The sequence below is a fragment of the Bolinopsis microptera genome, chromosome 1, assembly GCF_026151205.1.
Source record: "Bolinopsis microptera isolate Bmic1 chromosome 1, MBARI_Bmic_1.0, whole genome shotgun sequence".
Taxonomy (NCBI): Eukaryota; Metazoa; Ctenophora; class Tentaculata; order Lobata; family Bolinopsidae; genus Bolinopsis; species Bolinopsis microptera.
This window is the reverse complement of record NC_087072.1, coordinates 15,117,958-15,137,860: the sequence shown is the minus strand read 5'-3', so window position 1 is coordinate 15,137,860 and position 19,903 is coordinate 15,117,958. Positions and strand designations below refer to the sequence as shown.

Genomic DNA, 19,903 nt, shown 5'->3' with positions numbered 1-19,903 from the left:
ATCGACTTTATTTTGACTGTATTTCTTCGACACAAGGACACCCCTATTAGTACGAAAAACGGAACAAACATTTTAACAGCTAGGAAGTATCAAGTAAACAAAAATAGTACAGAAGCGTTCACAATGGTGCTCCACAACAGCAATCCCTAATAACTTCTCCAACTGTTTAGTCCTGATCACAGCTGGTTGGTCTGATGCGAGAGTTAAACTAATAAGTAATAAAGTAATAAATAACCCGCAGATCTTATCCAATAGTGAGGTTAAAACCAATACGATGCAATCAGTAAAGTTTAAGAAAGAAATGATATAGCCTTACGATGGAATGTAATGTGAAACATGCTTGCTAATAGTGTAACATACTTGCTAATAGTGTGAAATGAGGCAAGAACAATTATAGTTCCTGCAGACCCTACTGTCAATAAGCCGATACGAAGTTATGTATTCTCGAGATAGTACAACGATAAATTAACAAATTGTGGCGAAATATCGTGCAAAAATTCGCTTCTAATATATACCCGGTTGTCAGTATGTTTATCATTTCCCTAGAGAATTTGAAATCGATTAATTTGCCTTCCTTAGAAACGGGTGCGACGGGGGGGATCAGGTACCAAGTGCCGGACATCACGTTGGTGGGTGGGTCATTTTTGGGCCATTTTTTCTTCTAAAAACACAGTTAGTACATGGTACTAACTGGTGGGTCTACTGCCCATTTTCCAGAAAAACAGTTAGTACATGGTACTAAAGGGGGTGTCTAACCCCAAAAAAAACCCTTTTACCTCAAATTTCAATTTTGGGAATGGGTTTTGAGGTTTTTAAAGGTTTTTTTTGGGGTTTTTAATATTTTTAAAATTTTGTAAAGTTTCCTTTAAAGTTTAAATGAGCTCTTTTTAGAAAAAAGCAATTTCTGGGTGGGTATCTTATTTTATATACCAAAAAACAGATTTTTCGACAGTTAGTACCGCAAAAGGCGGCAAATGGGGTGGGTGTCTTACGTATTATCCAAAAAAACAGTTAGTACCGCAAAGGGGGTGGGTGTGTCTAGTGAAAAATATCCAAAACTACACTTAGTCGACGTCCCCCCCCCCCCCCGGTGCGATGTCAGAATGTGTAACTTGATAACTAACTGGAAAATTAACATTAATATTTTATCTGAGTATTATTGTGACTGTAGAAATTGAACCTCTATCACAATTCATGCCACGGGATAAATTTTGGACCGTGAAGACAGTTTCAGGGACTTTACATTAAAGCAGCGAAGAAAGTTATACACAATGTATTATCTGATAAAAGTTAAAATAGAACAAAATATCAAAAGTAATATTATATCATTGACGGAACAAACACTTGAACGCAGTGTACTTCAAAAACATATCAACACAATTTTCTTCTCAAATTACCGAAACTGAAAACTACTAATATAATACTAATCATTAAGTTGCTAAATTACGTCAAGTCATAATTTTACAAGAATTGATTTTGATCTTTTATCATCAATCTGATCATAATAATAGCTTGCCTCATTCAAAGTTTAAAAACAGATATATTATATCTGAATACAAAACGTCATGATCTTTGAATGAGTACAAACAAATTCGTAATAAGTTCTGAGTTAAATTAATAATTAAATCGGCATGCAACAAACATGACGTTCTTTTTACCACGTAACTATGTATCAAATGTTTTTGTATAACTAATGCAACTTTCGAACAAATTAGTCTGACCTGAACATTGTTACTAAGTAAAAAGAACGACCGAGCATCAACTTTGAACTGTAACAATTAAGTATTTTGAATATTAATTAAACCGTAAAGGATAAATCTAATCAGCCTGCAAACTGCTTAAGGGAATCTGATTAGATGTTTTAGTGGGGTCACGCAAGTGCAACAAAATCAGATCCCCAATTTGCAGAAGCAATAAATATATTGATAACTTATAAACCCTAAACTTAAAAAATAGCGATATATCGTAAAAATTAAATCACAACTACTTGTGCAATGTGCATAATGTGTTTATTTTGAAACTTTGAAGAGAGCTGCATTGATTAAAATTTGAAGGTGCCCTAACTTTCCGCAATCAAAATACACTTTCTGTGATCTCGAAGGTCGACTTCTAATCGATCAGAATCCGATATAAATTTAAGAAAAGAAATTTCTAAGTTTCTTGCTTACCGTGCAACTACCATTACTGCTGCTTTTTCATCACAATATAAAGTATAAACACAAAGAAATCATTCAGAAATCCTTCATCCTATTTCATTGAATCCTTAAAGACATTTTATGTAATGTTCCGACGTATCTCAAATATCTGCAAAAACTTTTCGTGAAATTTTCGCTAAACCACGCTCTCGTGACTAGTACTGATAACATAATATAACTACTGATAGCACATCATCTGACTACCCTGCACCCCCGTGTGAAACACGACTCCAAACCTTACGTCACCTCGTCAGGAGCACTACAAGTGTTATAGCCCTCTATTTTGTTTTGAGAAAACCCTGCCCGATCTGATCATCAGCAGTTAAAAGCAATCAAACAATATTCTCCTCATTCTCCTCACTCCCTTCATTTTGATCACGTGTTAACAATGTCCTCTTCATCACTCGCCTGACTGTTAATCACGTGGTACTCCCCACGTGATCCACCGCAACACCAGGGCTCCTCGAACAGCTCGTACATGGTGGCTGGGGTTTTCCCTTTGGTCTCAGGCACCAGGCAGATGACGAAGAAAAGACCCAGCACTGACAGAATTCCGAACAGCATGAACACGTACTTTATCTGAAGAAAGAGGTTTAAATACTTTTAAGTTTTAAAGGATTGATTAAAGATGGGTTATACACACTGTAAACGGATAGGATTATTATTTTATTGACTGCTATTATCTTGCTATATTTACTAGGGTTTCAACAACATCGTCACAGTGTGTTGCGTGCCAGTGAAACTGTTATCTAGAAATGGAATGACGTGATACCCGATAATGCAGCTAGGAAGTCACGAGTTACAGAACTTGTCCTTGTTGGCTTGGAATTTGAGCAGATAAGAAATGTTTCTACACATTCTTTTGCAAATATACTCAGTTCATAGCTTGTTTAGGTTAGGTACCCTGGCCTAGGTAACATCTAGGTCAAATCTATAATGAAATTTATGGAAAGCAGCTGACAAGAAATTGTTTGCAGCTCAGTCACAAAAAACTCCTGAACACGCCGGCGAAACTCGCATAATATCACCGTATCTTTGAAAGTTTGAGTCACAAGATTTACGAATAGATAAGAAAACACACTATTTCTAAAGCTCACCCCTATAATAGGATATAATTCTCCGAACGAAAGAGACACAATAGCAGTCATACTGTAGTAAGTAGAGACTGAGATACTTGTGAACATGTCCCGCAGATGTTGGGGGAATATCTCCGCAGCTATGACGAAGGGGATGGGGGCTAGTCCGATGGAGAAGTATATAACGAACGCTATGATCGACAACACTGAAAATGTTGGGGGTAAGGTACTTACTTTACTGGAAACTGCTCTACAGATATTAACTAAATATTTCAATCCTAAATCATGAAAGCTATAATTTATTGCTGTAGTAATTGAGGAGTTAATAAGCTCCGGCACTGACCTAAGAACCAGTTACTTTTAGAGTGACAGTCAGTGGATGTGTAGGTCCCCCCGTGGGTCTCACATCGGTCCAGGATAGAGTGGGACACGTTACCGTCTATACAGAACCCAGTCTAGATGGAGATATTATATAATATTAGACTCACAGTTTGTAACCATTTTTATATCGTTCAATGTCTTGTTGATTATTTCAGACCATTGTTTTCAATTACGATACCATGCAGGGTGCTGTTATTTTGTCGAGAGAAATACTCACAAACGGAATGTTTGGCAAAAACTCAATTTGTATCGTATCTTGATACGAGTTGTATATCTTGATACGAGTTGTATCAAGATACGAGTACAAATTACTAAAAAATGTCTCACCGAGCCAAGAGTAGTGTTGAACTGACAGAACCCACATGCTTGCTGGGCCACACAGGAGGTACAGGTGTCAACCAAACACTCGGTATTAACAACACTCGGCCACGGGTCTGAAATGTAATTAATAATTAGTGGGTTCAGAGAGTAGGTGGTGAATGAAAATGGGATCAAGGCAGTGAGTATTGATAAATTCATGTTATTTCATTTTTATTCACACAAGCTTTATTCAGCCGCTCTGACATGGTTAACCACCTTCCTTGTGTTGTTGGTTAATCATATGAGCGGGATATAAATACCTTATTTCATTTAAAGTAAAGACCAAATTTGTATACCATCTGGGTCCTGGGCTTTATTTGAATTAATATTTGTAATAAGCTTAAGTTCAACCATATTAAAATTTAAGAGACTTTAAGAGACTTCTTTGAGTTCTTACCATCACTCATGGCCATGGAGTCAACCAGGAAGAGTGCAGTAACAATGAGGGCAATAGAGCATATCGTACCAATCTGGGATATCAGCAGCAGCCTTCTTCTACCTAACCGTTCTATTAACAGTAGCGATATCAACACACCTAGAGGATGGAGCACATTGTTAGTAAGTTAGTAAGTACAAGTTAGTAAGTTAGTAAGTACAAGTAAGTAAGTTAGGATGGACTGGTATTTAAAATATCATGCCAGATTCTAACACCGAGCTCAGAGTCATTGTCTGAATTCTAAGTTACACGCTTGTTTCTAAAGAGGCTAATCTCAGCGTTGCTAAATGTCACATAGGACAAACATCGATTACTATGAGTACAATCATTGTACTGGCGTGACGCATAATGCCTTACCACCTATATAATGTACATGCAGTTTATTAGTCTTGACATACTTTGGCTTTTTATAAATCGTACTGAAACTTGTTATCAACTCTCCACTAGTGAGCCTCACAACTGTTACTTTACATGCTTAGCCTCTTAAAGACCATATATAATATAATACAAAATTGACGTTTGTTTAGTAATGTTCCTGAGAAACGCTAGTATGTATACTGTATACTAATGTTACAAGTAACAAACATCAATATTCCATGAGGTAAAGAACTTAGCATATCAAATTATGAGCATTCTGATAATTTAAGTAGGTCACAGCATTTTTGGAACCAGCCTACTCTTGTAAATATGGTGCAAGAACATCAATCTGTACCTTTCTCAGGTAACCTGTCAGTTTTAAGTAATATCAGGCTCATATCCGTTATTTTTTAGCATGTTTAGCAGTCCTGAACATAATGATCGCCTCGGAGCTTAGATACTAACACAATAAATGAGGAATTTAAATTGTACCGCTATAAATCATTAAATGTAACCCTTTTAATCTACGAATTAAGACTATTAGATTATAAATCGTTAATTGAAGTGGTATTACACAGAGCTGTGATTTGTGTTTGTACTTTAATTAGTACAGCTTTCTTCATTATAAGCTCTTTCACTTTAAAGATATAATTAAATGTTATCATTCATTAATTTAATCTCAAACATTCAATCAAATAAAGGAGATCGTTATCATACAAAGTTATCTTACAACTAAAGTGGATTGATTTAAAATAAGAAAAGGATCAAATTTCAATAAATACTTTAAAATCTTAATATAGGCAAACACCAAAGTGTAACTGTAGAGTTACATACCCACAAAGTTAGCTACGAAAATTCCCTCGCTGACAAGGAATACCCCTGTGCTGTCATTACCGTCACCAATGCCACTTGTGTGACCAATCTGGACTGAATAGTACCTGAAGGAAGAAGAATTAAGTAAGACTTATTGAAAACTAAATGAAGAGTAAAGAAAGTCAGAATTACTGCCTTGCATTTCTATTCGATGAGGGGACTCGACTGGTGATAATTATCAATAAGTTAGTTATCGTATTTCCCCATGGTGGGTATAAGACACTGGGTGGAAGACACAAGAGCAGAGGAAATGAGGGCGTAGAACACAATGGCGGTACTTTCCTAAAAGGGTTGGCACGAGAGCGAATCGTGTCTGGTTCTTTAGAAGAACTGATAGACTCGTTGGGTCGAAACGCATAAATGTATTTTTGATGAATAAAACTCGATTATATTACCTAATAACTTAAGATTGATGCTAGTTAAAAGGTCAAGATGATGGGAAATTCAGGACCAAAGTTGGTTTTGTAAGGCAGGACTCGCGGTAATCTATTAGGATCGAGTATTTCTTTAGGTTTTTAAAACAGTTTTGACTGATAGTCATATCTGCATTTAACAATCCATTTAACAGTCTATTCACGATTACATTTAAATTAAGATTATATCTTAATATTTATAATTTTAGTGTTTGTTTAGCTTATCAGTAGTTTTAAAAGCACTACATGTTAAATTGATGTAGAAAACAGGCCTTACACTATGTTTTAAAACTACTGATAAGCTAAACACTGAAATTAACCCTATTCGTAACGTAATCTTAATTTAAATGTAACCCTTGCTGGATAAAATAGACTGTTAAATGCAGATATGACTATTGACTATCAGTAAAAACTGTTTTAAAGACCTAAAGAAATAGTCGACCCTAATAGATTACCCCAAGTCCTACCTTACACGATTAGATTCGAATTTTACCGCAAATCCTGTTTAAAATCACAAGGTGTTAAGATTTAATTAAGTTAATTATCATTCCGAATTTTACTCACATAACAGCTGAAAAACCGGAAACTTGTCCAACAATGATGAGCCCCAGAGCCACAGTTACCATCCGTCTCACAATACTACGGTTTATCTTCGGCTTTCGCTTCTGCGGTATATCACGTCACTGGTCACGTCACTGTGACGTCACTGTGACGTCACTAGTCACGTCACTGGTCACACAATGCAACTAATAGCACGTCACTGGTCACATAATGCAACTAATAACACGTCACTGGTCACATAATGCAACTTTGGCCAATTGCCTCGACAGATGCACCAAACTTTCTAAAATCCAGTTGTTAAAGTTGGAACCTTACTAAGATCAAACATAAAAAGTCATATTATATATCATAAATGATTATCCCCTAAAAAGATTATATAATTCATATTTCAAACCGTTTGTATTGCCGTTACAGAGGAACTGTCGTCGTCATCTTTTTCAGCGTTAATATCTAGAAGCTTCTTGTACTGGGCTCTAGTGAGGTCTACATACAGCTTATCAGCTTCTCTTTGTGACAGCTCCAGTTTATCTAACGTTATTAATAACATATTTGTTAAATATTTGGCAAATTTTTAAGACAATAATGCTATTTTTGTAAAATTATTCGTTATCAAAATTATGAGATCAGCGTTCTACAACGTTGTCTTACCGTTAGCGTAGAGCCACTTGTAGGACATGGGTATAGGTATCATGAGTAGTAACTGTAGAGCACAGGGGATAAGACTGGAGCCCAGCATCAGCCTGACAAATCATAATTAGGGACTTAGATTAACTAAAACTTAGATTAACTTGTTACAGCCTACAGGCCCTTGCGGTCAACATTGAGCCGACTTATTCATTATTCTTCATCTCACTAAATCAAGGACAAGATATTTCTAAATGATGTGTATAATAATTAAGGGTAGAAACTAAAAAACTAGGCAAACATACAATTTTATGTAAACCAGAATGAAGTATTGTTTACAACACAATATTATAACAAATTTATATGATATATAATATAGATAAAACACTATCATCAAAACAAATCGGTAAACATGAGACGGTTCCATCATTGTCAGTTTTACACAGGTGGCCTTGGATAGCTTGAAAGAAAGAAAAAAGAAAGAAACGAAGTGGTGATCAAAGGGCAAGATCAATGATTCGTTATCCTTTAAACACTTTGAGGAGACATCCGACAAAGTTATGATGAACTGATGGAGCTAACTGTCAACAAAAGTGAGAAAATCAACGTGGATAAAGTTAATAAAGCTGATTTACAGCTGATAAAAGAAGAGACTCGCTGCTGTGCTGAACATTGAAGTTGTTTTGTAGAGGAATATGAGCTTAAATCTCATAACAGCTTTATTTTTTGCTACAGGTCAGTAATATTATGTCTTATAATATTATTTAATGTACGTGTTCATTGTAAATACAAGTTACAACTAAAGTGTTTCGGGAAATCAAGTTAATAATTACAAAACTATACTTAATGCAAAACGTTTTCACTTTGTTTACATGATTGCCAATCCTTGATATTATATACTTATTACTTAGGGAGCAATGTGTTTTGTTTTTATCTAACTATGATGGGAAATTATATCAATATCATTTTTAATCAGGCTGTGCCTACGGAATTCAGTTCGGCGAATGGAAGACATTACCAGGTCTGTTGACTCATGTGACTGCTGGTAAAAAGGGAGTATGGGGAGTGAACAGACAAGGAAACCTGTACCGGCTTGATGGAAACAACTGGACACAATTGGGAACGGGAGGTTGGTGGACTGTGTCCAGTGGCGGACGTAATATCTGGGCAACTAGAAAGGATCACACAATAAGACGGGGAGACGGGAAAGATTGGCAGACAATCCCTGGAGGTCTGGTACAGATAGAGTCCAGTGAGGGTGATAACACCTGGGCAGTTAATGTAAACCATGATATCTACAAATACAACGGAATGAACTGGCAACATATCCCTGGTAAGTTGGCCCAGATCAGTTCTGGAGAGGCAGGTGTTTGGGGAGTGAATTCTGGAGGTTGGTCCTACTACAGACCCAACACTTACGGTGACAATCCTACAACTGGGGGGAACTGGCAACATGTCTCCAGTTCTCCACAGTTGAGGTGGATAGCATCAGGGACGGGAGTTGTAGTGGGAGTAGATAAAGACGGGAACCTGTACTACAGATCCGGGATAAGTGTAGCCAGCCCAAATGGAAGCAGCTGGGTTAAAGTTACCAACGTCTCCGGCATGAAGCAAGTGGATATCTTCCACTCAATGATTATTGGAGTTGATACAAACGACCAAATAAAGTACTCCCTCATTCGTTAAATGCTTTCATTATTTTAAAAGTACATTTTGGATTATAGTTCAAGGGGGCTATATTTATGAGTCGCATTTGAACAATTCAATAAAGTTTCTAGCCTAAAGTCTGTTTCTTCATTTTGTTCGCATCTTTAAGAGTCAAAAGATAACTTCTCCAAGCAAAATCAAATTTTGGATTATGTGTTTCATTTATAAATGTTGAGATTTTATTATTTGTAAACAAGATCGGCTAGATCGCCATGATCTAATTCAAGTACACTTAACATGGGATACAGTAGAAAGTAGAGGCCTGGCTTTATCATACTGTGTGCATTTAATTTCTGGTATAAAAAGAATTTGGCACGATTTGTATGGTTATTCAATATTCATGTCATCTTTTAAGAACCAAACTGTTGTATAATCCATGACATACATGAATACAGCTGAACTCTGCTCATTCCGAGTTATTCACAAACAATAGACCTTTAGTAGCATGTCTGCACTGAGCACTAAACGGTTGTACAATGTACATGCATGGACCATTACAATAAGAGATTAAAACCCACTGTTATTTAAGTTAGCATACCTCCACTCGGAGCTGCCAACACTTTTAGAAATAGCAAGATTAACCAGTCCAGACACACTGTTACCAAAGGGTTTTACCATCTGATTAGCAACCAGTATCTTTCCTCTCATGTAGGAGGGTGTCAGTTCAAGAAGGTACACTAAGCTGGTCACGTGACCCATACCTGTAACACAGCGTTTTAGTGATTGTCAAATTACAGAAACTTTAATCTTGTCGTTTAATTAGATTTGTAAAATATACATCATGGGGAGAAATTTTTGATGAGATATATTATCATATTTTGTGCTCCCATACAAAAACCATTCAAGAAATAATTCAAGCAAAATTACCAAAACCAAAATTGCACAAGCTTCTCCCAACCATAAGAATGCTATAGGTTGGAGTTATCAGCATAATACAAAGAGTCAATCCTAATCCGTAGAACCCAACACTGACGAGAATTGACACTTTTCTTCCTAGTTTGTTCTGAAGGTATCCTCCAAATAAACCCCCAGCTATAGCAACAAAAATTGGCAGACTGACTAGCTCCTGAAATAAAGTGTAGTGAAATTGGACTCTTCAGAATTATTTATCATCTATTAAATTTATTTGTGAAAAAGCCACAGCGTAATGGATCATAACACTGCAATTGAGTAAATTTAGCATTAAATTATTAAATTAGCAATCATTTAAGGGAGACCTTGCTAAAATTAAATCTTAACAACTAACACTGTATTGAGCATCAGTCAGTATTTTCTTCTCCAACCACCCAAGTGAGGCTCCTCCTAGTGCCCCACGGTCATATCCGAATAGCAACCTTAAAAATACCACGTGAATTACTATATCGTATGTCTGTATGACAATAATTAATGACACTTACAAATCTGTATTCTAAATGTGGTACAAAACCATGTTATACTTATCATTATATACATGGTGTTGCAGTTCTAGTTGTAGCAGGGGTGTAGGAATGATTTTCTTCATGGGGGGGGGGGGGGGGGGGGGGGGCCAAATTCTAAATATTTTTTGGCGCTTCGCGCCAAAGCCTGAATTTCGAGGGTAAGGAAAAAAAAACCCGAAAAATATATTTTTGGCTCATAATGATCAGGGTAGCATGAAACATGAACAAAAGTAGTTTCCAAGAACACTTTTTAAAATTTTGACTTAGAAAATTTTCGGTCCGAGTCATTCACGATACGTACCTCTGAAAGCAGAGCTCCCGCTTCCGAGCTCATATTACGAAGGGGAGGCCTGCCTTCCGAAATCGCATCACAAAGGGGAACCCTCGAGTCCAAAATCGTATATCGAAGGGAAGGTGCGGACTTCGAAAACCGAAAAAAATATTTTCGGCTCAGAAAGATCAGGGTAGCATGAAACATGAACAAAAGTAGTTTCCAGAAAAACTTTGAAAAATGTTGACTCAGAAAATTTTCGGTCCGAGTCATTATCAGAGTCATCATCAGAGCTTCCGAGCTCGTATTGCGAAGGGGAGGCTTGCCTTCCAAGATCGCATTACAAAGGGGAAACTTCGAGTCCAAAATCGTATATCGAACTTCGAAAACCGAAAAAAATATTTTTGGCTCATAATGATCAGGGTAGCATGAAACATGAACAAATTTAGTAGTTTCCAGAAAAACTTTGAAAAATTTTGACTCAGAAAATTTTCCGTCCGAGTCATTCTCGATACGTACCTCTGAAAGCAGAGCTCCCGCTTCCGAGCTCGTATTGCGAAGGGGAGGCCTGCCTTCCGAGATCGCATTACAAAGGGGAACCCTCGAGTCCAAAATCATATATCGAACTTCGAAAACCGAAAAAAATATTTTTGGCTCATAATGATCAGGGTAGCATGAAACATGAACAAAAGTAGTTTTCAAGAAAACTTTGAAAATTTTTGACTTAGAAAATTTTTGACTTAAAAAAATTTTGACTTAAAAATTTACGGGGAAAAAAATTTTTCCCAAAAATTTTTAGAAGCCTAAATTAAAAAGTTGGCCCTTTTTGGCCCCTTGCCCAGATTTCATGGGGGGGGGATGGCCCCCCCTGCCCCCCCTCTTCCTACACCCCTGAGTTGTAGTATCCTATAAGTTTATCTTGATAAAATTGTCATCGAGAAATACTCTTGAGGCACTATTTCTAGCACACGAGTACTGACACCCTTTACTTTGTATTTTAGATGCTGCAGAAACAATTGGTAAGCTAGTAAAAAGCACTTCCACCAATTGAAAATATAGAAGAGATGTGAGTGAAATTTAATGACCATTTATTTTATAAAAATTACCTGGTAAGTGTAATAGCAAAAACTATTACAATGAACTTAAAAGTCCTCAATCTAGGCTGATCATTATTAATGAGCCGTGTGGTATCCTCGTCTACCATGATTCTGTCCTTATTTGAGTTTAAAACTGAGGTGCCAGTTCACATCAATCCAATATTCAGACCTTGTTGACCATTCATTATACAGTAAGATTCTGGATCATTTTCATTTTCTAGCGGACCATTTTTTACCTGTTCCAAGTAACCAAAATGTAAGTTATTAGATAATTTAAGTTTTCAATGAGTGTCTGAGTATGTCGAAGTCTAACAGTTTAAAGGTTATACTGAATTAACATCGAAATAGAATCTGGTTAGAATGATAAGAATAACAAGGCTTACGGCATTTAAAAGACAGTCTTACATTAACTAACTTAATTGATCATTTTTAACACTTTGAAAGTTCAAATTACAGGTATTAAAGAGTAAACTAATATATATTATATATTATAGTATTGAAACAGCTAGAAAAATAAGTCACAAACAACAAGCTAAAAACCTGGTGTTTTCATTTTAATGGGAGTAAGGTAACAAGCACAAGAAAGACCAAAAATTCAATTTTTAAAACTGATCAGTTAGATAAACATATTTTTTTTTATCTACGGGTATATGGCCCCCAGAATATAGGTGGCCCCCAAAATATAGGTCATGTTAGTGGATACAGTTCTAACCAAGATAAGCGATACTAATGGGATCTGTTGCTGCTAGGTTGGAGTAAAACATGTAACTAATGTTTCTGAATAAAAATTTGGGACCTACATGAGGTATTTTGGTATATTTGGTCATGACAGCGAAAGATTTTAACGATGTTGTCATTTTCTAGAGGGGTAAATATGGCGAAAAATTGTCATGACAAAAATCTGTCCAACACATGCCATTAAGGCTACTGGTATGAGTATAAGTATTATTTTAAGCTATCTTTTCATCGAGACATCTGCAAACTGACAATTTGGAAAAAAGTTATGGCCACCACGATTTTACGGGCCCCCAGAATATAGGTCTATACGACCCCCAGAATATAGGTTGGTCAAAAACCCTGAACATGCCCAAAACCATGCTTTGGGATGCTCTACTTGTAGCTACTAGTCTCCTGAACACACATATTGAGTTTTATCAAAATTGGATAAAAATTGGCCGAGTTATGGGATAAAAACAAAAACCATATGCCCATATTTGGGCATACGCACCAAATTTGATCGATTTTGGTCCATAAATTGGTCAAATATCAATATTTTTGAATGAAACCAACTTTATATGGAAGTTAGCATATATATTACACATTCTCTATGATTATCAGCTCAATATCTACCTAACTGTGGATTCTGTGTTCAAATAATCGCAAAAAATGAACAAAATCGCTCATATCTCAAACTGACTTCGCTCAAAACAATAGAACTCAATAGGGTTTCAATATTTTCACATGAAATTTTCAGAATCAACGTAGAATTGTCTCATGACCTTAAGTTTTGGGACAGAATTTTGAGTAAGGCCTTTAAAAAAATTTGGCGGCCAAAAATGTCTGATTTACAGTCATTGAGGTGCACATCGTATTGATACAGATAAAAACAGCCCCCCTCAATCATATCTAGGGACACTCCTTCAATCTTATTTAAGTATTTAGTTAAGATCCCTACTAAATGAGTGCATGAAAGCTTTTTAACTAGTAAAATTAAAGATTTTACTCATTACGGGTATATGGCCCCCAGAATATAGGTTTTTAAAAAAAATAGCGACCAAGATTCTGCATTTTCTCTGTCACCCTGAGCATTAAGGAATGTGGGGTAGTGATGAGAAACAGTTAAAGAACATATGCTGAAGAGATGGCATCATCAAAATGTATGAAGGTGGAGTATTTGAGGACGATTTTTGCATACCTATATTCTGGGGGCCGTAGTTTTTGATTTTTTGCTATTAAGTATACTCTAAACCATTTCAATTTAGTATCTGGAGCCATTGGCATCATCAATACAGTCTCAGCAACATATTCTGACTGCATATAACTGTCTGTGACAATTTTAGAACAACTTAGGAACAGATGTTTGGACCTATATTCTGGGGGCCCTGTTAAAAAATGGTATTTTTACAGGTGAAAAAAAAGTACACTTAAAAACCTAATAATTATTTTCAACTACCCAAGAAACATTTAAAGGGTTATTATGTTCATATTTACAGCCCTAAACATGCTTAGAAGTAGTTTTAACACCTGTTTCTAAGTGCTCAAAAAACGACCTATATTCTGGGGGCCATATACCCGTAGACACTTATTTTACTTCGGTGTATTCCAACAGCCACAATGTTACACAAGTGCAACCAGCCAATTACAGGAAGCCGAAGGATCTTTTTTGGCCAGTGACGGTTAAGGTAGTGTGTACCATACTTTCTTCGTCCGAGACTTTGCTGCAATGTGCAGCTCCTCATTTAACCCTCACACCCGATTTCTCGAGTATTCGGCTGAGTAGACCGGGGGGCTGCATAGACCACTCATGATCCTTAGCTGAACGTCGACGAGGCTCACCCCACGACCAGGCAGTCAGTGGGTTTCGAACTCGCAACCTAACGATTGTAAGACAGGCGTTCTAACCAACTGCGCTACCTGGCCGCTAAAAAAAAATTATTCACATTGATACAATAAAGGTTGTTAGCAAGAAGTTTTACAATATCCTACACTAACAAAAAAGTGGATGGAAAAGATGTCGAAGAAATGATCAACATATTCCAGAAGTACGAAACATAACATAACAATATAACATTATAAATAATGCCTCTCTGGGCATCTCAAAAATGAAAAGAAACAAACAAAGTTGAACAAGGTAATCAAAAAAATGTAAAGATGTTTTTTTTAATATGATTGGACAGCTGAACTTGAGAATAAATTGGGTTAGGATAGGTCAAGATTTTGTTCCCAGGAAAATTCAATAGAAGAATGGAAAAAGTATTTAGAAATGATACGACAATACCAAAATCGGAGAGTTCAATGAAACAATGAAACAAGAAATTTAATTTTAGCACATTTTTACAAAATAAAAAATTTAAAACAATTCATAAAATATAATGCCCATTTGGTGTATGACTTTTTGTAAATGAGAATATACAAATTACACTACTAGAAAGAATATATGAACATGAATTTCTTTTCAGCACATAAGAGAATGGAGGTAAATAAATATAAAATAACCAAATGGTTCTGAGTAATTATAGTCATATAACAAAATTGTAAACGGTAAAATAGCAGACACCACTAATGACTAATCACTGCACTATTTACCTGGGGACCTCAGGCTATTATGTTCATAAACGTAACAGATTCGGCGGAATGACAGGCTGAGCGCGGCCCAGTAATGCACTATAAATCCATGAATTTTGATGAAATCTTGTGCACTTTTCAAATGCGCGGCGTAGCGTGTGCACTCAAATTCAAATAAAAATTTACCTGAGGACCTTAGGCTATTGTATTTATGTTCATAATAGAGATTCAGTGGAATAACAGGCTGAGCACGGCCCAGTAAATAAAAATATGAAATTTTCAATTGGCAAATTGGCAAATTGTTAAATTGTCAACGCAACTTGCCAACTTTACTTAGCTTAATAATAAATATGACCGTATAAGTAAGTTTAATTTCTTGTTAGGGTCCGGTTTCAGCAAATACTTTGTTAGGCATTAGGTTAGGGACCCGTTAGGGTCCGAGTTGGGATCAAATTATAAAGTTCTGGGTTACTAGTGTAAGGTTTCGAAGAGTCGTTCAGGACTTGTAGCGCGATGCACTACTGGTGGGTCGCGCGCGCGCATCCAATAATGCTTCTCGCAACCAGATGCAGATCGGCGAGATGCGAAGAATTGACCATTGACATCGTGAATCAATTCAGGACTTGACGGATGTTATATTACTCGTCTAAATTACTTCGAAGTAGCGCGCCGCTTTCTTCTCGAAATGCCCGATGGCACGAGCTACGAAGTAGCGCACGCCGGGCCAAATCATTAACAATGGTCAAGGGGTCTCCATGCAGTACAGGTAGCCCGTAGCAGTAACACTTAACTAAATGCAGAAACAGTGCTTCAGCTTTATAAATTTACTTGAAAAGTTAAACTAAAGTTAGCTAAAGTTAAACTAAAGTTAAACTAAGTAGCTAAACTTAAAGCATAAAGGTAATATTAATAAAGTAAGTACAAAGTAATCAGATCAACTAAAGTGATGGAGTTTACGTGAGGTCATATGCAGTTGCCAACTTGCAGTCATATCATGCGGGGGTAACGCAATTACGTGAAAGGTCTCAAATATAATGTCGTGAAGTTGATATATAATAAACACGGAAACTTCTGGTTTTCAGAATTTTCGGGCAAAACGATATTTGACGATGTTTGAAGTAGTATCGAGACCATTGCATGATGCATGTTATAGTAATAAATACGGTCTGGAGGAAAATTATGGTTAAGATAATTATGAATTATAATTTTTTTATAAGTGTGCTATGAACATGAAATTTAAAAACTAGAACAGATTATTCCCTGGATCAGCAGAAATGAATGTTACATGTTAGCAAACTGGAGCAGCTCGATCTATAACTGAATTTAATCTTCAAATGCTCAGCCTCAAGAAAGAGTATTGCGGTTTTTAAAACCGCAGAGTCTTATAGTTATTACTTTATAAAACAGACAGCTTGAAGTTGAACCGTCGTGTCTCAACATTCCCCCTTGGCCCTTGTTTATTTTATATAATACGTACATATTATAACAATGTTTAACTTTAAGTGCATACATGAATGTGTTCGTGAGTGAGTTTCTAATTCTACGGAAGTTTTTTAGGACAGCTTGAAGTTGAACCGTCGTGTCTCAACATTCCCCCTTGGCCCTTGTTTATTTTATATAATACGTACATATTATAACAATGTTTAACTTTAAGTGCATACATGAATGTGTTCGTGAGTGAATTTCTAATTCTAACTTGTATTAATAATATTAATACAAGTTAATATGGTTCGTAAACAGTAAATAATATGACTGGTTCTATAATTCAAGAGATCGATTTACCGGATACCACAAAACTAACTAATTAATGCAGGTAAAGACTACAGACACCATGAATCATTGTAAACTAAGAATGTCTAACTGTCTTACTAAATCAATGTTCATCAGTTGATACTTGAATTTCTTAAACGACCAGGAACCTATACCGTCCTACCTCCACAATTTACTCCGAAGTGACAGTGAAGGAGACGACCAGTGTGAGAAGTTGAAGCCATCGGTATGGGACTCATCGAAACCATCCATGCATCCGGAAGAGCTAAAGAAGTCAGACCTTACGATCGGCATGCTGGTCCCCGCGGGGTTACAAGGGTGTTAGGGAAGTGGGAAAATATAAAGTTGATGAGGGCAGATTCTCAAAACTTTAGCTTAGGATTGAACAATGTGGAGGAAATTATTCTTTTAATGCTGTGTATTGTGTAAGACTCTATGTATACAACTGCTGGTATACAACTGCTGACGGTAATCAAGAAACAATGTTTCCTTGTTTTATAACAATTTTGTCTGATAGATTATAATCAATTACAAGATCGTGATAATTTGTTCACTTCTGTCACACAGAGAAATTGAGTATATCATTCACTAATCACTTATCACTCATGAAGTGAAGTACAGCGTCCACTTCAAGAAAACAACAACTCCCATTCCTTCCAAGGATATCAAAACAAACAGCGCTCTATTTCACAGTATACACTCACGCTGGGTGTAATTGTGGTCCCCCAGTTAACTGGAGTTTTTAAGAATGTGTTGTTTACCACACACATACTCACCGATACATTAAATTCCTTCCAAGGAGATCAAAACACCGCCTTTATGTCTCGGCTACCTTCATGACAAGTACAATACCTACACTCCGTAACAACTAAATTTGTTTCGTTGTATAACAGTTGACGAGAAGTTCTTATTATCTCACAGTAATTAGCTGTGTGGCATTGTTGTTGATTACCAACGAATATCAAATATGACCAAGCTAGTCCTATCACAACGAGAACCGAAATATCCATAATTTCTGCTTTCGTGGTTATACAATGTACAATATTTTCCAGACAAAATCACGCGGCGCGCTCAAAAACAAAAAACATGCCCTCAAAAATATATGAGGGCACGTTTTATGGCCGGTAGTTTTTGTAAGTCGCGAGTAAGTTTTACTTTTGAAAACTTTTTGCGAGGTGTTTGAAGCCATCTTAATGTCTAAAGATATGAAACCTTGACTAGCACCTACCTGAAAGGATTTTATCGACCGGGTTTATCTCAGATTTTCGATATCTCACTTCCTTTTTCCGCAGGTGACCGAAACGTACACGTCACTCTATTTCTTTCATAAAGGCGAGTACACTCTCTACTGAAACAAGTGCTGTGCGACACACGATTATCCTAGGATGATGAGAGTTAGTTTCCATGGGAAAGCCCTAACGATGCTTAAAACGATAGGAACTGAAAAGTTCATGAATTATTGAAAACTTGTCCCCAGCACTTCGTTGAAGTCGCGAGATTCGATATCCATAAAATAATGTCGCCAATTACTAGCAAAAACGTGCCCTTAACATAAACAAGGGCGAAGCCGCAAAGAGGGAATGTTGAGACACGACGGTTCAACTCCAAGCTGTCCGTTTTGTAGAGTTATAAGACTCTGCGGTTTGTAAAACCGCAATACTCTTTCTTGAGCACTTGAAGATTAAGGTGAAACAGCATCTACACTTACAGATTAAACACTGTGAACATAATCATATTAATAAGTTATTAGAAAGAGAAAGAGTATTGCGGTTTGTAAAACATAAAACAAATAAAAATAGAGCAGAACTGAATGTTAGCGAACTGGAGCAGTTTTTTTAAATACGGTTTGCCGTCTGATCAAATTCAATAAATTGGGTACTTTTCCATTTAGCTGCAGACTGGAAATCCTCAAGCAGACTGGAAATCCTCAAGCAGACTGGAAATCCTCAATTTTACAACGCTGGTAGAGCGGCAAATACGTGGTGACCTTCTAAAGCTTTCAAAGCAAACTGGTTTGCACTGGTAACATATAATTTAAGTGCAGTAGGTGCGGAATCGCACTATTGAGTTTGACCTAATACCACATTTTTTCGCACCATCGGTCGATATACAATATACGTTATAATTCTATCAGATTTGTGCATTCGGCATTGCTGTGTGCAACTACAGTGAGATTTGCTAAACCATTATAGCCTTGTATTATATTGAACTGCACTCGCTCTTACCTGGGGACCCCAGGCTATTATGTTCATAAACATTCCGCCGAATAAAGATTCGGCGGAATAACAGGCTGAGCGCCGCCCACTCGCTCGAGAGATCTGATCAGATGCTTGCACTATCGCTGCGCGCGACCAGTCAGATCTCTCAAGCGGGTATGTAAGGTTATACTGGTTTAGCAACGATCATGAGATAAGAATAAGATCGACATGCCCGTAACTATGGTGTATGGTTAGCTTGGATCAAACGTTTTTCATGACGTAACATCAACAAAACATCGGAAAGTAAAACTACTTTACAAAATCAGGAAGAACATAAAGAGAAAGTTCACTACTAATGTCTAATACTATCATTAGCATCACTATCAGATAGCAATACAAGTTGATATTAGCCATTAAATAAGTTCTCGTCATACTGGTTTATACGGAAAACTGCACATCGAAATGAAACGAAGCACGATAACAAATCAGATCATTTGCAATCATTTTAGTATATGAAGTTACCTGGTCCGTATGGGTTACCGTTTTATGGGAACCTTTAAGTTTAACCCTTTTTATCAACTTTTACTTAGCAAAACATTTTATTCGAGTCCGTGGTTTTAGCGTATTAATTTCCCGTTTCAGCGCTGGGTGAGTGACGTTTCAGTAGAGTGAATTTAGGTAAAGTTTAAGTTTTCTATCATCTCCTAAAATTGTGTTATCTAAGTTTCACTTTAATCTTATTACTAACGCGGGTGCATCTCAAAGAAAAGGCCAGAAAGTGATTACGTAAGTGTATAATCGATAATTTTTTGTTCTTGGTCCCAACTTCCAAAGTGAAGATGATATTGTGATGATGATCTTGGATCACCGCCTCATTCGCT

At 36.6% G+C, this 19,903-nt stretch overlaps 2 protein-coding genes across 2 annotated transcripts in view; both read right to left on the bottom strand.

Moving 5' to 3' along the window:
- Positions 1-19,903, bottom strand: part of LOC134814961 (zinc finger protein 226-like) — a 51,345-nt gene that overhangs the window by 8,248 nt on the left and 23,194 nt on the right. The gene's annotated exons all lie outside the window — the stretch shown is intronic.
- On the bottom strand, positions 1,277-12,007 carry LOC134812930 (uncharacterized). The gene is made up of 13 exons (XM_063820542.1): positions 11,779-12,007; positions 10,230-10,317; positions 9,851-10,049; positions 9,522-9,684; positions 7,301-7,392; positions 7,047-7,180; positions 6,656-6,756; positions 5,640-5,743; positions 4,410-4,547; positions 3,980-4,086; positions 3,615-3,726; positions 3,293-3,477; positions 1,277-2,774 (listed from the first exon to the last, which is right to left on the bottom strand). The coding sequence occupies exons 1-13, from the start codon at positions 11,874-11,876 to the stop codon at positions 2,571-2,573; spliced, it is 1,725 nt and encodes a 574-aa protein (XP_063676612.1). The 5' UTR covers positions 11,877-12,007; the 3' UTR covers positions 1,277-2,570.

Coding starts and splice junctions, on each gene's coding strand:
- LOC134812930 (XM_063820542.1), bottom strand. CDS start 11,876: ATGGTAGACGAGGATACCACACGGCTCATTAATAATGATCAGCCTAGA. Junction 7,393..9,521: donor GTTGGCAGCTCCGAGTGGAG/GTATGCTAACTT, acceptor ATGATTTGTCAG/GCTGATGCTGGGCTCCAGTC. Junction 6,757..7,046: donor CTGTAACGGCAATACAAACG/GTTTGAAATATG, acceptor GATATACCGCAG/AAGCGAAAGCCGAAGATAAA.